The following is a 16845-nucleotide window of genomic DNA, read 5'->3' as shown; positions in this document are numbered from 1 at the left end:
TAAACACTAATCGCATGTACATTTCTCGTGATGTAATATTCAACAAAAATTCATTCCCTCTGTCAAAAACTCGGCCCAAACCACAATCTGATCCATCTCCCTCCCAGATGGCCTCCTTACCCATTTTTCCTTCCTCCATCTTAGGCCCACATCCAAGCACCCGTATACCACTCTCTTCCATCAACCACAGCCTAACTCAATCTCCTTCCATCTCCAGCCCAATACTCTCACAAACACCATCCCCTTCCTCTGACCCTTCTCTCGAATCCTCTCCATCCCTTGTTTTGAATATCCCTAACTCGTGTCTTATCCCACCTCGCTCCCCTATCATCACTCAATCCCACACAAATTCCTCTCGCCCCCGAAGTTTTACTGATGGAACCATGCTGTATCCTACTCAAAATTGTCTCTCAGTCTCTGCAGGTGTACTGGATGATCCATTGAGTTTTTCTGAGGCTATCAAACACACAGAATGGAAGGAGGCCATGACTAAGGAATACGAAGCTCTCATCTGGAATCAAACTTGGACTTTGGTACCTCCTGGACCTCACACAAATGTGCTGGGATGCTGTTGGGTTTTTCGCACTAAGACCCTAGCGGATGGTTCTTTTGAGAGATGGAACACACGTCTCGTTGCCAAAGGTTTTCACCAACAACCAGGTGTTGATTTCCATGACACCTTCAGCCCAGTAGTGAAACCCTCAACCATTCGGTTAATTCTATCCATCGCTGTCTCTCGTGGCTGGTCTTTGCATCAAATTGACATTGAAAATGCCTCTTTACATGGTGTGCTCATTGATGATGTCTATATGCAGCAACCACAAGGATTTGTGGATCCTTCTCGGCCTTCCCACATCTGCAAGCTTGCCTTCCCACATCTGCAAGCTTGAGAAAGCTATCTATGGGCTTAAGCAAGCACCATGAGCGTGGTTTGCTTTGTAAGTTCCTGGCTCCTTGATTACAATTTTATTGCCTCTAAAGCAGACCCATCTTTGTTTATTCTCAATTGCAATGACATTTATATGTATTTGCTCATATATGTGGATGATATAGTCATAACATCATCAAAACAGTTGGCCATCACTGATCTCATTCATGATTTAGGACTTGCCTTTCCAGTAAAAGATCTAGGCTCTGTGTCTTTCTTTTTGGGTATTGAAGTTGATTACACCACTGATGGACTTGTGTTATCCCAAAGAAAATACATCAAACATCTTCTTAGTTGAAGCAATATGCTTTATGCTAAACCCATGTCCTCGCCAATGGCTGCCTTCCTAAAATTGTCCAAATGCGATACCCCAGATTTTGAGGATGTTACACTATATCGCAGCATTGTGGGAGGTTTGCAATACCTCTCGGTGACAAGACAAGACATCTCTTACTCCGTCAACAAGGTTTGCCAATTCATGCATTCCCCCAAAGCTCCTCATTGGAGTGCCATGAAGTGCATCCTCAGATATTTGAAAGCCACCTTAAATGATGGTCTGTTCTTTGCATCCAAATCAAGTATCACTCTCCAAGCTTACTTGGATGCCGATTGGGGGGGGGGGGGGTTGTCTAGATGATCGCCGTTCCACGGGAGGGTTTTGCATCTACCTCGACAAACACCTCATCTCTTGGAGCTCCAAAAAGCAACAAACTGTTGCTAGGTCTTCAACAGAATCTGAGTACAAGTCGATAGTTTCCTCAGCAGCTGACCTAATTTGGTTACAGACTGTGTTGTGTGAACTTGGCATCAAGCTTTCTTAAGCTCCTACTTTATGGTGTGACAACCTAGGGTCGACATACCTCTCAGCTAACCCTATCTATCACTCAAGAACAAAACACATGGATATTGACTTTCATTTTGTTAAAGATAGGGTGGCTGCCAGCACGCTTAAAGTTTCATTCATTAGCTCCAAAGATCAAATTGCGGATGTATTAACAAAACCAATGGTTGCTGACAAATTTCTTCGGTTCAAGTCGAGTCTCAATGTTGTAGATACACCGTTGGACTCGAAGGGGCGTATTAAGATATATACCTCTGTTTTGGACTCAGCTACACATGAGGAGAATTTATCACAAACATATGGTGTGCAGACTAGAAAGTAACCGTAGAGTATTGTAAATTCTGTTATTCTCTTCCTTTTTTATTCCCTTTCTTTTGTATATATATTGATACATCAATACAATGAAATTAGATGAGATGAATTCCATCCATTCATGCTTCGTCTAACATTGTCAACCTAGAAGTCCGTTGGTTAGCCAGTTTGTTGATGAGTTCCGATGGGTGGTCCTATAGCTGTAAGAATTTAAGAACTGAATAGTCTAATGAGAAACTTAAGAAGAGATTCATGTTATAGGGCTCCTCTTGCAGACATGAAGACAATCAGTTATACAATATTTAGGAAACTTAAAGTTAGCTTGAATTTTGTTTTCTAGAAATATTTTATCTTATTTTTAAAACATAATGATAGTTTTTGTTATATAATGATTTATAGTTTTATTTGTATATGATTTAATTTGTTTTTTAACCAAATGAAGTTTTTTTTTCGTTTAAACATTTAACTTGTCTAAAATATGTTTTATAAATGTAATATTATTTAATTTTGGTCCAATTATTTTCTTTTAAAATAACTATCTCTTTTTGAAATTATAAGGATATTTTTTTCATAAAATCATTTATCTCATTTCTACTTTTATTAATTTATCATATAGATATAGAGGCATGTATATGTACTATTTGTTTATTTATTTTTTAACCAAATGAAAATTTTTTCTTTTATTTTTGAACAAGAATTTCTAGATATTCTAAATATATTTTTACCTAATTTTAATGGAATTATTTATAGGATATAAACTTACTTCATTTAGAAATATTTAGTCTTAGTTAAAAAGGTTAGGATATTTTTTTTGCACAGAAAATGATATACCAAATTTCACTTATATTTATAGTATGAATATTTAATTGTGTTTTAGAAATACTTAGTCTTTCTTTTAAAAGATTGGGTTATATTTGGTAGACAAATTAACTTCTTAGAATTTTTAGTCTTACTTTCGAAAGATATTTTTGACAAAATGATTTACACTATTCACACCTATATATATAATGTAGATATATATATAAAAGAAAAGACAACATACTTATTTTCGATTTGTCTATCAATCTAGTTTCTATTATTTCTTTATATAATCTTTTTGTTATTCTTACTGTTCTCTCTTTCCCTATGCGATTTTTATAGTGAGCAATTAATATTTATTTAAAATGCCACTTTATGAATTAGATGATCAAAATATTGAATCACTTTTATGCATGACTTTTACTTAATTTGACAAATTTCAGGGGAGATTCTTGTCTTTTTGTCAAACTTCAGGAGAGATTAGTGTCCTTTACTCTGTATTTAATATAGATGAAAAATACAATGAAAAATGAATTTTGTCTGTATTTTCCTTTCCTTTTCTTTTTTCAAGTACAATTCTTACTCCAAAATGGCCTAAGAATGTTAAAATTTCTGTAGGATTGAATGTTAGATGACTTGTCACAGATTCATGATGACAAACCAAACCCTCCATTGTTAGAAGAAAATTTGATACCTGGATACACTGATGAACCAAAGGATCTGAGGGGAAGACTGCTCTGATGCTTGATTTTTCATTTTTTTCTTTCTGGGAAATGCCGTGTCTTTGTGAATCTCCATATAGAGTTCTTCAAGGGAAAGTTGTCAGTGCAAAGGCCTTATAGACAAACACATACATGTATATGATCCCATCAAAATAAAAGTTTCATGTTATGGGTTACTCTATTGTAATTTATATTGGCCAATGTGACTAGAAGAAAACATATGATTGTCTGGTAATGAGAATTTAACAGCACACTCACACAACATCAGGTAAACTATACTGAGCAGAAGATCGATCATTCCAAGATAAGAACAGAAATTTATGGTTTGAGAGTTTATGGTTCTGGGGGAGGCTAGCTAGTTCAAACTTCCATTTAGCCATTAATCAATTGGCAACAAGATTCGAGTGGCTGATCAATGTCTCAACCATTTCCAACCTTTTCTAGCCCACCGTGGAAATCACCTCATTGAAAATGGCAGAATAGAGGCAATCCCCATTGTATATTTTCAGCCTTTTTCTAATTTTTCATGGTGATTATCGAGGCTCCATAACAGAACATCATGCAGCACATAGAAACCCAAAGCTCCCTTTGAAGGGGAAATTCTCCTGTGAGATAAATTATAACGCTTAACATTGCAGTGAGCCCAAAGGTGTTTCCAAATAAGAACATGAGTGGCTTAGCTGTAGTGTGGAAGCCAAAATTCTCAGACGCAACAGTTAGACCCGAGAGTGCGACTACGCCAGTGCTTGGGGGGTTGGGCAGTGTGCAGCCAATGGTGCTACCAGAACCACAGCTTGGTACTTCAGTTGAATTGATGCTTGGCGGTTCGACCGAGCAGCCACTTTGTGGGTTTATGCCTGCTTGAAAGGTCATGGTGGCAATCAATGCAGCAACTACTAGTAGCACATTTCTAGTGTCGCTTGGTGAATCTCTCTTGAAGTACTTAACCAGTCCTCTGGAGGATCTGAAGGAATGTGATTAGGCTGGGGGCTGTGGGCGTTTTCCCTTAAGAACTGGTGAAGAGGGGCTGCATGCTCCTTTGCACCAAGTGCATCGGCTTGGCTCAAGATTTCTTTGAGTCGGACATCGTCGAGAGTTTCCATCACTATGTCTAACACATCCATTGCAGTTAGACCCTTTGAGTTTTTGGCATTCACTGTCAATATCCCATCATTGCCATTGCTTTTACCAACTAGTAATTCTATGCTTTGCAGGATTAAAAGGCCTTATCAAACATAAGCTTATGCCTATTTACTCTAAATTTGTGCCTAGGTAGTAAATCTTTGTCCTGCATGATTGTGCAGGTTTCTGGTTATGTTGAGTCTTTCATTTTTCTTGGCTCAGTAACATGTATCGACATGTTTGCATCAACAGTTAACTTGAGTACTAACACTTAATACCAGCAGCATAAAAATCAAATAATTTTAGTTCCCAAACAGATTGATCATCAAAAATTCAAAATCCACTTCCACATACTTGTAGTGTAATTCCAAATAAGTTATCACTGAAACTTGTTATTTAATTCTAATCAAGTTAACCTAATCGTAGAAGGGGAGAAATATACCCGATGTGTATGATATAATGTTTGGGAAGTAGATAATTTTCTGAGCAGAAGCATAGAAGGGTAACATTACGAATCTTATGAAAAAATGAAAAGCATTGATTTGAAGGAAGATTATACAAATGGGCTAAAAGCCTATGTGCAAACAGCATATCAATTTGATTGGTACCTTGATCTGTTTTTGAGAAGCTGCAAGGTGCAAGACAGTGTTCCCATCACAATCAGCCCAGTTTGCAAGCATTTTCAAGTTGAGCTTCTCAAGCCATACCACCAAAGCACCTGGGGCTTCAAATTGGTAGTTCTTCACAGCAAGGTGCTGCGCAGTTTCTTTGCGAGCCGTGACATCTTTGATGCACTCTGGGCTTGAGATCATCAATTCCTCTATGATCTCAGCTCTCCCATACATGGCAGCATAGTGAAGTGCTGTTCTTTGGTCCCTTCCCATGAGGTCACTCACCTGTTCATGGTCATTACCATTCAAAAGTTCTCTGACCATCTCCACGTTGCCCATGGCTGCAGCTATGTCCATGGGCCTAAATCGTTCCTAGTTCAGTTCTGCAGCAAACTCAGGCTTGTGTTTGATAACTTCCGCCATGAAACCAACTGCATGTGGAGGGGTCTCCATGGGAGATTCTAGTGCAGAATTAGCGAGAATCAAGGGGTTTTCCTGCAGGAGTTGGTGCAGCAACTCAATGTGTTTGGTGGAGTTGAAAATATGTGTCTCTCTTTCTCCCTTGGGGTAAGAAAAGACTCCCTTTGGTACTTTCCCATCTCACCACAAACTAAGGTTGTACTCTGAAAAATGAGGAAGCATGCTTTTTTTCCCATCAGATTGGAAACATAGTGGACAATATGGCCTTCACTGATCAATGCCTAAGTATTCAATAATATACAAGAACAAGTCACCATGCCATGCAGTTGGGGCCACTTTTAAAACTTAAAAATATCTTTTGCATGATTTTATCATGTATTGAGTTCTTAATTTGTATTATATATAATTGTGGAGTTTCTGTTTATTTGGTAAATTAATTGGGGGTAAAAAACAATGCCTAAGAACAGAGGAGGCTTTATAAAAAAATATGAGTGGGAACAGTTAATGTTTTATGTGGGTTGTCAAATTTATATAAATATTCAATGTGTTATTTTGTATAAACCAATAAGGCTAAATGATTATTAATTTAGATCTTATTAATCGTAAATAAGTATTTTCTGCGGCATTTGGGAGCATGCTTTTCGGATTTTGGGTTTGGATTTGGACAAATTTCAATAGAATTTTGTATGACATTGTAGACACCCCATTTTTTCCGAGGCCTTATCTAGTTAAAAAACTACTTTTGTAAAATTTATTAGTACAATAAAAAATCAGGAAAAAATACATGAAATATAAAAATTTAAAAAAAAATTTAAAAATTCTGGTGGGCCAGCTCCTCCTTGCTCACACCTACACACACATAACAATAGAAATTTCAGTTAGTAGTAGGTTAGTAATTGCAAATAAAAAAAAAAAAAATCAACCAATCTGTTTAAATTTGATTATTCAATCAAAGTTGATTGATCAATCAAAATTAATTGGTTGCTTTCACCTTGGCCTATAAATAGAGATCTTCAAAGAGTTATTGAGGAGAAAAGGGGGAGAAGAAAAAAGAGTGAGGCAAGAGGTTGAGAGAATGTGATTGAAAGATTTGAGAGATAGAGGATTGAAAAACTGAGAGAAAAAAGGGCTGGAAGGTTGGTATATTGGGAAGATACGAAGTTCAGATTTCAGGAGGGTGAACAGAAACTGAGTTTGACAGGTTGAAGAGCAAGAAAAGGATTTGACAGACTGGAGAATTGAGAAATTAAGAAAGTGCATTGGGCAGAAACAACAAGCAAGGAGGAGCTTTTAAAGGTTTAAATGGTTAGTACCCTTTTCCCTGATTCTCATTTTTGGGTTTTTTGAATTTTTGGTTAATTTGTCCATAATTAGTTAAAAAGCCACAAAATTTAGAGTTTAGAAGTTCAGCAAATAAAGAGCCCAAAATAATTTTCCAAATAGAGTCTAAAATTGGATTCTAAAATTCCCAAACAAGTTACCAAAATTTGGAAGCCAAAGACGCAACAGTGATTCCAAAATCTCTCAAACAGAACACAAATTGTGACCGAAAAATTTGAAAAAATTTGACCCAAATACCCAACCTGGGTCCGAAGACCCGAATTCAAATGTCCATACTCGATCCGATTCGGGAACCCGGGTCCAAGTCAACTGACCCAATGACTCAAGACCTAGGTCAACATTGACCTGGGTCCATTGACCCTATACCCTGACCCAAACCCTCCTAGACTTAAGGCCCAGAGCCCAATTGGACTTAAACCAAGCCCAAACTCAATTTAGATCCAACCAAACTTAGCCCAATCTGCCAAAGCCCAAACTAAATCCTAAAACGTAATTGGCCCAATCAAATTCCAACTTGTGTAAACCTGTAGCCCCATAAGGCCCAATTGGGCTAAGTTTGGTTGGATCTAAATTTGATTGGGATTTAGTTTGGGCTAAATTTGGTTGGATCTGAATTGAGTTTGGGATTGGTTCAAGTCCAATTGGGCTCTGGGCCTCAAGTCTAGGAGGGTTTGGGTCAGGGTGTAGGGTCAGTGGACCCAAGTCATCGTCTGAAGGAAAACTCAAGAAAAGAAAGGGGAAAAAAAATTAAATCAATAAAAAAGATACAAAACAGAAGATTAAAGAAATCAGACTAAAAGGCCCACAGTGCAGTTTAAAAAACAATTTCGAGCCAATGACTCTTAGACAGAGTGACCCATTAAAAATAAAGCCCCCAGCTTTGAGCTAGTTCCTGAACTCTCTTGTTTTTTTACACCAACATTCAAGGTGGGCTAGCTCTGATTATTGGACATTGTATAAAGAACATGAAATCTCTTCATGAGGTCACTATTTTCACTACCTTTCGACTGCTCTTGGCGCCTGAGGTGGCTCCACATGAGAGAATTACAGCAGCTTCTTACACAGTTATTCAGGTTTATTGTTTTATTTGTAATTCCATCCTTTAACCTAAACTTTTTAATGTAAATAAATTTTAAAGAGGACCTATCAGGATCTTACAGCAGCTTCTTACACAGTTATTCAGGTTTATTGTTTTATTTGTTTCACAGCTAAAGCATAATTAGAACCTAAGAAGATTAACAAAATATGAATAAATCTGAAATGAACCACAGAATCAGTGATGAATCAAATTAAGTCAGCTTAAGAACCAATATTGGCATAAGATTAACAACAGAATATCAATATACCAAAAATTACACATGCATATCAAAAGAAGAAGAAATAAGAAAAATGAAATAATCCTTGGACGAACCGAAGATAAAGAAATTAGAGTTGAACATCAGCAGAAGATTAAATATCTGAGAGACAGTGAGGAGTTCATTCCACACCTGGTCAGTGAAGATGCACAAACTTTGGAGACTTCTGCAAAAAGAAAGACAATGGGAGAGAGCAAAGAAGAAGAAGAAGAAAGGAGAAATGTTTGCCAATTGTTGAGGCAAGGCCGAGGGAGAGGACAAGGGGTTGGGGAGGAGAGGTATCGGGCCGGGGGAGGAGGAGTCGGGTAGATCTGATTAAAGCCAAATCCATGATTTCTAAAATCCGTTGTTGTGCTTCCAAACAATGGATTTGGAATTAGAGTCTCCTAATCCAAATTCAAACATCCAAATACAGGGATCCAAACAGGCCCTAAGTTAATATATTTATATGATTTTGTTAGTTATTAAATAATGCATTTTTTATAATATTTATTTTAACTTTTTGATGACATTACTAATTCTTTTAAATCTGATTCTTCAATTAAAAGATTATTGTTTTTTAGACTAATATATGCTGAATATTATAATGTGTTTTGTATATATTATTAGTTAAAAATTCACAATATTTTTTTGTTACACAATAAATTATATAAAATTTTATTTGAGATATTATACATATATTATTTAATTTAAAATTTTATCTTTCAGATTTTGTATAATTTTATATTTTTTAGATTTTATAAAAATTCTTACTGAGTATATTTAAAGAAAATAAATCCACCAATTAACTACTTGAATTTAAAAAATAGAGATTTTTTTATTTTTTGTGGCATTTTAATTTTAGTTTTTTTAAAATATTAATAAATATTATTTATATACTTAGAGAAATAATTTTTACATTTAATAATTTTTTAAATTATTTACAAAATTAACCAATAGGGCAAATTAATTCTAATGATAATAATTTGATGTTAAATAAATTATATTAATTTAATAAACCTGAATAACTGTGTAAGAAGCTGCTGTAGGTCTCTCATGTGGAGCCACCTCAGGCACCAAGAGCAGTTGAGAAAGGTATTGAAAATAGTGACCTCATGAAGAGATTTTATGTTCTTTATATAATGTCCAATAATTGGAGCTAGCCCATCTTGAATGTTGGTGAAAAAAAGCAGAGGCTAGGAACCAGCTCAAAGCTGGGGGGCTTTATTTTTAATGGTCACTCTGTCTAAGAGTTTCATTGGCTCGAAATTGTTTTTTAAACTGCACTGTTGAACTGGTTGGCTTTGTTAGCTTGATCTTCTGTTTTGTATGTTTTTTGTTGATTTAATTTTTTATTTGCCCCTTTCTTTTCTTGAGTTTTCCTTTGGAAAATGCCTAATCCTTCCTTTGTAACTCTTTCTTCTCTCAGAAATTTTCTTTTGTCAATTAAAAAAAAGGAACAAAAGACCAAAAAGAGCATGGGTTGAGGGATTAAAAGATTTAATAAAGTTTGACCTAACATAAATGAAAGCCTTGAATGAATGCAGAAAAAATCCACATTGCGAACAGGAAAAAGCCTTGGTGGGGGTGGTGGTTGATTTTGTTTGTTGTTATCATTTAGCTACATCATTTGTCAATCATAATAAGATATTATTAAAAGATTCAAAAGATATAACCAAGTTCCATACATAATGAAGGCAGTAAAAAAAAATCTACATAGTAACTTAAGAAAGCATCATAGAAATATAGAATGAACAGTTGTGTCAATAGGGATTTTTTTTTTTCTAATTAAGAGAATATGGAGTTCTTCCAGTAGAAACGTTTGCCTGAACTGGACATGGTAAGCAACACACAATGTTATTGAAACCCATATCCTTCCTACCGACATGACATACTTAACAGATCCAGGCTTCCAGCCCTTATAAAGTTCACTTCACTTAGAATTTTCAATAAAGTAGTTGCAACTTGCAAGTAAATCCTGAAAGCATCCTCACAACCAGAAACTAATTATAAGAGAATCTATAAATTTTCAATTAAAAAATACAAGCATGCAGATTAACTTGATTAGGTGGCAGCAAATTTCACAATTGAGCAGCTTATAGACTCTTCACTCAAGCTCTTTTGACTGCTGAGAGTCAAACTTTCTACAAAGCAATAAGACTGCCACACTTAGGGCCTATGGCCTGAAATTCTATGGAACTTTGAACTGGCAATGCCTAAGTTTTTGAAATTACTTATACAGTAATAATCTCATGCAATCTCAACAATACTAGACCTGCAGGCTGCTTTTTAACTAACATATGTGATTTAGAAGCAGCTCTCCACCTGCCATAGGCAACAAGTAAACTGCTTACACCCCGTCCAAAGTACAGATGTGCAGGAAAAAAAAAACAACAATTTTATCTGTAAATGAAGATAGAAATAAAAATAAGCAACTCCTAATAATTTATGATATGCCAAGTTATCATTTTATCTCCAAGTGGGTTTTCCTTCTTTTTGGGACAGAAAAGTGTTAGTTATCAATCCATTTCAAACTCAAGGAGAAAATAACTGAAACCACTTACTTGGATCCCAGAGTTGCGTGATCCGATTGCAATATTAGGTGGTAATTGAGTACGGAGCTCTGAGCTGCTGCTGCTGCTCTGGTGCTGCTTGCTTGTATATATATATATATATATATATATATATATATATTTGTACCATAGATAAAAAAATAATCAATTATTGCAATGTTATATGTATATATAAGTTAATTGTACTACATGGACTATTTAATAAGCTTCATTATAAGACGATATCTTAAGTTTGCAAGGTCCTTTAAATTGCTATGTTAGGCTTATTGAATGCATCATTACAAAAGGTATCTTAAGTTTGCAAGCTCCTTTAAAGTTGTGCGTCAAATTTGGGATTACCATTTAGTGATTTGAAGTTACTTTGATGAGCACATTTTATGAGCACCGGTCATGGGGCAATAAGAGATGGACACTTCTCAACAAAAAATTGATCCATATGATGAGCACCAGTCATGAGGCAACTAGAGACGGGTACTACTCGGCAAAGTATAGGTCCATTTGATGAGCATCACTCATAAGACAATGAGAAACGGACACTATGCAGTAGAGTATTGGTCCATCTAATGAGTGTCGCTCCTGAGGCCCAAAGATACCCATTTTGTGACTTAATTCGAATCTCGTAACAATAAAAGAACTTATAGTAAATGCAATATACTCTCAAGCCAGAAAAGTAACTCTAAGATTTGAAAGTAGGGGACAACTAATATAACCTAAAAGAGACCATGAAATTAAATTCGAAGAAAGACCAAAAATTGAAAAGACATCGAGGAATTAGCGGAAAGAAGGTAACATCTGGTAATTAAAGGAGGGAGTTAGCACACCAATCTCTACTCCCTAGTAACTTATTCGAAATGTAACCCCTGCGATCCATTAGTAGGGAAATCAATAGGGGGTATCCTGAATTCCTATAAAAGGACCCCCCAAGGAAGGTAAGACATCTATCTCATTCTTATCCATACTTGTACTGTTACAAACATACAATCCTTCTAGATTCCCTAACTTAGGCATCAGAGTAATTCCTTGGAGTATACCCTGGGTCTTTCAAGCCATTTTTCTTTTATTCTTGGCAGGTAATCAAAGTTATGATTGATCCAAATTCCTGAAGTTTCCCACAGACAGCACCAATTGTTGCTGCCAAAATTTATTCGGGAGATAATTTGGATCAATCACGACTTTGATCACTTGACAAGAATAAGAGAAAAATGGCTTGGAGGACCTAGGGTCTACTTTGGGAGATCACTTCGATGCCTAAGTTGGGGAATCTAGAAGGATTTCATGTTTGCAACAGTAAAAATATGGATGACAATGAGATAAGGTGAGATGCCTTACGAAGGGGTCCTTTTAGAAGCATTCAGGATATCGCCCTATTGATTTTTCTACTAATGGATTGCAAGGGTTACATTTTGGATATGTTACTAGGGAGTAAAGATTGGTGTGCTAAGTCCCTGCTTTAATTAACAGATGCTGCCTTCTTTCTATGAGTCCCTTGACGCCTTTTTAGTTTCTGGTCTTACATTAGTTAATGTCAAGTTTAATGTCAGGGTCTCTTTTAGGTTATATCATCTTTAAACAATTCCAAGTATGTTTGCAAAATGTAGGATGAAATGATCATGATTTTGGATTCTTCATTCTTTTGGGTGGGGGTGTAAATTGATATTATATGTTAACTAGACTTTGGCAACCATTACATTTGTGTATGTAAGAGAAAGTAAAGATAGAAGTTTATTTTTAAAAAAAATTAATTTATTGAAATATAGAAATAATAGGTGAGTGGGATAGTGATGTAGGATGGTTCTAAGTAGCCCTAGTCCTATGGTTGACCCTCTTTGTAGCTCACACAATATCACAATCTATGGGAAGAATTGAATTAACCAAGCATGAACATCACAAACATATTCTAATGATCACAAGTTGTTGAGATTTTGAAAACGTATATGATTTGGTTAAAATTTCTTAGTTGATCATTTCATTCAAGTAATTAAGTTCACTGAAAAGATGTTATATTAAGAGTCTTAGATCACAAGTCCTAGCATACAAATCAAATATCCCTAAGCACGGTACTAGCAAACATGTTCATGTTGAAAATCTAGGAAGATTAAAAGAGAATGAACAAGGTTTTTCAATCAAGTATTCGGGTAGAGTTTCAAGGCTTACAAGGTACCTTTAGGGGCTGCTTTAGATGGTCACAAACAAGGAATTGAAACGAGCTTACCAAAAGATTCGGAATGACAAACACCAAGACACACGAGTACTCGATCGCATCACGAACAAACTTGTTGATCCTTAGGAATCTTGAGACAATAATGAAGCTTGAGGAAGGCTGTGGTTGTGAGCTATGAAAGAGGAGTGGGTGTGTAGTGTTGATGATGACGTTGAGTCGTGGCTTCTTTAATTGATAATTCAAAGTCCCCTTTTACAATACAAGTGATGGCATATTTATAGCCTTACATGAGCTTGCACATGGCTTCTTAAGATATTAAAGAAAATACAAAAGCAAAATAAAACATATAAAACATAGGTAATGAGGTTCCTAGGAAATAGTTTGTCATAGGAAGTAGGTGCCTAGGAACTAGAATAATTATAATAGTGGAGTCTAGGAACTTAAAATAAAATAAATGCTTCTTGAAAACTCAAGGCTCTTTGACTTGCAATTGTCATGCTTCTTGAAAAACCAAGACTTTTTGACTTGCAAGTTGCCATCCTCTTTACAAGTTAGCTTCCAAGAGAAGCTTCAATTGCTGCAAATAAAGTTCACATCCAATGGTGGACTTCGGGTGGTCGTCCACGTGTCACAATACCTGCGAAAGATACTTGAGGTGCATGTTGATCCCCATCATATAGGCACTTAAGTAGGGGTGGGCTGTTGATTTTGTACTAATGTTGCATCTAAAGAAGTTCCTCATTGAGTACTTAAGGTAATCAGTTCTGACAAAGTCTTCCCATGCTCTCAAAGGAGCACTTTGATAAATCTATATGACATCTGTGGAAGAGTTAATACGTAACTTATATAATGTAAAAGGATCAAAATCAGCAATAAATGCTAATGCTTTGGCCAAAAGCGCACCAGCATCTAGTTTGAAGGTTTAGTAGCAATGCTGTTGAAGTTGAATACCCAGCATATGTTCTGTGCCATACTGATTTGAAATATAATTGTCCAGATCTTGCTCCACAAAAAAGGTGGGAAAAATAAATTTGAACTAAAATAAGAAAATAAAAATGTTAAGCCTTACTAGAGACTAGAGTGGCTGTTTACAATTACTTCTATTACCAAATCGGTGATGGAAGGTCTACTTCTCTCCTCCATATCAGCATCCTCTTAGCCCTCTAGTAGGCAGGTTGGATCCCATAATTTCTCGAGTTTGGATTTTCCCTATTTGAGGTCTCACATATTATTAAAGATGGTCTCTGGCAATGGTCAAGAATCACTTGCAAAGTTGCTGAGATTAGAGTTTCAATCAGTTTTTTCCCAATGCTTCAGTTTCTGATAAGCTTGTTTGGAGCCTCACTACTTCTGGTAAATTTACTCTCTCAGGCTTGGATAGTACCAGAGTTGAAAATCCAAATGCTTCCTGGTGCGATACAATTTGGTTCCCTTTAAACATCCCGAAGCACTTTTTTATTTCATGGCTGGCAGTTTGGAATAAGCTTTCTACTCTCAGTGGAAAAAAAAAAAAACAATGTAGAAGTTTAAACTCTGATTGCTGTTTTTTTGTCAATCTTGTGTTGAAAACAGTGACCACCTGTTATTTGGTTTGCTATGTTACAAAAGCAATCTTTGTGAGAGCTTCTGCAGCAATGAAAGTCAGCTCCATTCTTCAAATTGGCTTCCTTCTCTTGGCCGTTATCCAACTTCTATTATTTTCAAAATGGTGCGAATTTTGTCTATATACCATGTTTGGAAGGCTAGAAACAATTCTCTGTTTTCTAGCAGCCAAATAAACATTGAAGAAGTAATTAACTTCATTTTTTATGTTAAAGGAAAATGCCTTGATGTTCGAAAATCAGCCTTTTTTTGAGTTATTATAGTCCTTTCTTTTTCTTCTTGTAAAAGAAATTGTCCAAAAAAAAAAAATGTCACTAAAGAGAAACATGTCTGGATATCATCTGCAAGATCTTCTTAAGACTTGCTTCAATAATTTTTATGTACCACATTTTTCCTAAGGGCGTTTTTCTTTTGGTAGGCTAAGGGAGGCTAGGCCTGGCTGAGCTCATTACTGCTCATGTTTGATGCAACCATAGTGTGGGATTGGATAGGATAAGGGAGGTATCCTTAGCCTGTGTACATCATGTAGAGCTGGTCGGTCTTCCCCCACTGGCCAGCAAAGGTTAAAGATTTTTTTTGTAGGTATGAAAACCAAAAAGAAAAATAATTCCACTCATCTCCTTATTGTGTCCTTTATAAATGATTGACCAAGTACAGAATAGGAGAATCTACCATAGCAAGTCCAGGCCAATTCTATTTAGTTTAATCCTGCAAAGACTTAGCCTGTGAAACAAACACACCCTATAAGGTTAAATTCCTCCCACATCCACCCAAAAGAAAAAAAAAATCCAGTTAGTGTTGCTTTGTTGTATTATTGAAATCCTAGCACATGTTTTCAAAAGCTTTGAATTGAGACGTAGACACGTGTTGTGAATAAGTAAATAGGAGACAGGCTTACTTCTACAACATAATATGACTTAAGGGAGAAAAAGAAGCTGTTGTTTTCATGTGTATGTGTGAGAAGGAGCTTTTTTATCAGAGCTAGAATGGTTGATGATCCATTTATTCCGAAAATGATTTTTCTTTCTGTGCTTTGGGTTTCTTAAAATAGAGGCTTGCATCACCTTCTCGCAATTATGTGATTGTTTAGGAATTTGATAGGAGTCATGGATGGAGAGATCCCTAACATAAAGAGGTGGATTGTATTGTATCCTGTTTACATAAATTCAAAGAAAACCCTAGCGGAGGGAAGGCGTATAAGCACAAGCAAAGCGTGTGAAAATCCAACATGTGCTGAGATTGGTGATTGCTGCAGTCATCTCAAACTTCCGTTCGCAATTGAGGTTGGTTCTCAGTAGATTCATGCAAAATTCTTTGGTTGAGTCTTGCTCTATTTGATAAATTTAAATTTTTTATGTTCAATGGACTAATAATTATATAATGAATAATTATTTACTTGATTTGTTCATTGTGTGAAGATTGACAAGGCATATCCACGTGATTTCATGCAAAGAGGGAGAGTGAGAGTATTGCTGAAACAGGAAGATGGGACTTTATTCAATCCTGCCATTTCATCAAGTAAGACAAGTTACTTTTTATATTTTACTGCACTGGTTGCCGGTACGAGCTACTGTTTCAAAGTTCTTATGAGCGATTTAGTTGCTTAAAGTAAGTTATCTTTTTCATACTACTAAAATTATATTGTAATCAGACACAAAAGCTAGTGTCTCTCACCTCAATTTATTGTTGTACTTTCTGCATGAGATTGCATTGTGTAACATCGTCAAATCGTTCTTATCTTGTTTGCCAAATGTTCATGGTGCTTCCAAATAGTGGGGAGAGGGCCCAGCCAAGAAACCTCTTCATCATAGGACATTTAAGAAATTTTAATTTCATTTAGTTTTTCAGAAGTTTTTTTAGGAAAATATGCTTGTTTTAATTTTGAAAACTGGTATAGGTCTTTCTTATATATATTGAGGCGTGAACAATTTTACATTCAGTTTGAAATAGGATTTGGGAATTCAAACTTTAAGGTTTTACTTTTACCCCTTTGTGGTCCAGATGCTTGTCCAATATCAGATTGTAATCCCCATCCATGTATTTCATTCAATATATTTTTATGGGGAACTGTTTGTTGCTA

General features: G+C 35.8%; 3 protein-coding genes across 3 annotated transcripts in view; 1 reads left to right on the top strand and 2 right to left on the bottom strand.

Moving 5' to 3' along the window:
• LOC131165728 (ricin-like) overlaps positions 1 to 16845 on the bottom strand; it is a 630504-nt gene that overhangs the window by 547301 nt on the left and 66358 nt on the right. The window lies entirely within an intron of this gene.
• The window catches only part of LOC131165725 (signal recognition particle 19 kDa protein-like), a 40749-nt gene that overhangs the window by 7240 nt on the left and 16664 nt on the right, over positions 1 to 16845 (top strand). Inside the window, exons 2-3 of the mRNA XM_058123743.1 lie at positions 15856 to 16048; positions 16184 to 16283. Coding sequence (XP_057979726.1) covers positions 15856 to 16048; positions 16184 to 16283 — 293 coding nt within the window. The remainder of the gene's footprint in view (positions 1 to 15855; positions 16049 to 16183; positions 16284 to 16845) is intronic.
• On the bottom strand, positions 4990 to 6751 carry LOC131165731 (ankyrin repeat-containing protein BDA1-like). Its single transcript, XM_058123753.1, has one exon. The coding sequence runs from the start codon at positions 5689 to 5691 to the stop codon at positions 5290 to 5292; it is 402 nt and encodes a 133-aa protein (XP_057979736.1). The 5' UTR covers positions 5692 to 6751; the 3' UTR covers positions 4990 to 5289.

This window comes from Malania oleifera, chromosome 10 (assembly GCF_029873635.1).
Source record: "Malania oleifera isolate guangnan ecotype guangnan chromosome 10, ASM2987363v1, whole genome shotgun sequence".
Lineage (NCBI taxonomy): Eukaryota > Viridiplantae > Streptophyta > Magnoliopsida > Santalales > Ximeniaceae > Malania > Malania oleifera.
This window is presented reverse-complemented; position numbering and strand designations above follow the sequence as displayed.

Coding starts and splice junctions, on each gene's coding strand:
- LOC131165731 (XM_058123753.1), bottom strand. CDS start 5,691: ATGGACATAGCTGCAGCCATGGGCAACGTGGAGATGGTCAGAGAACTT.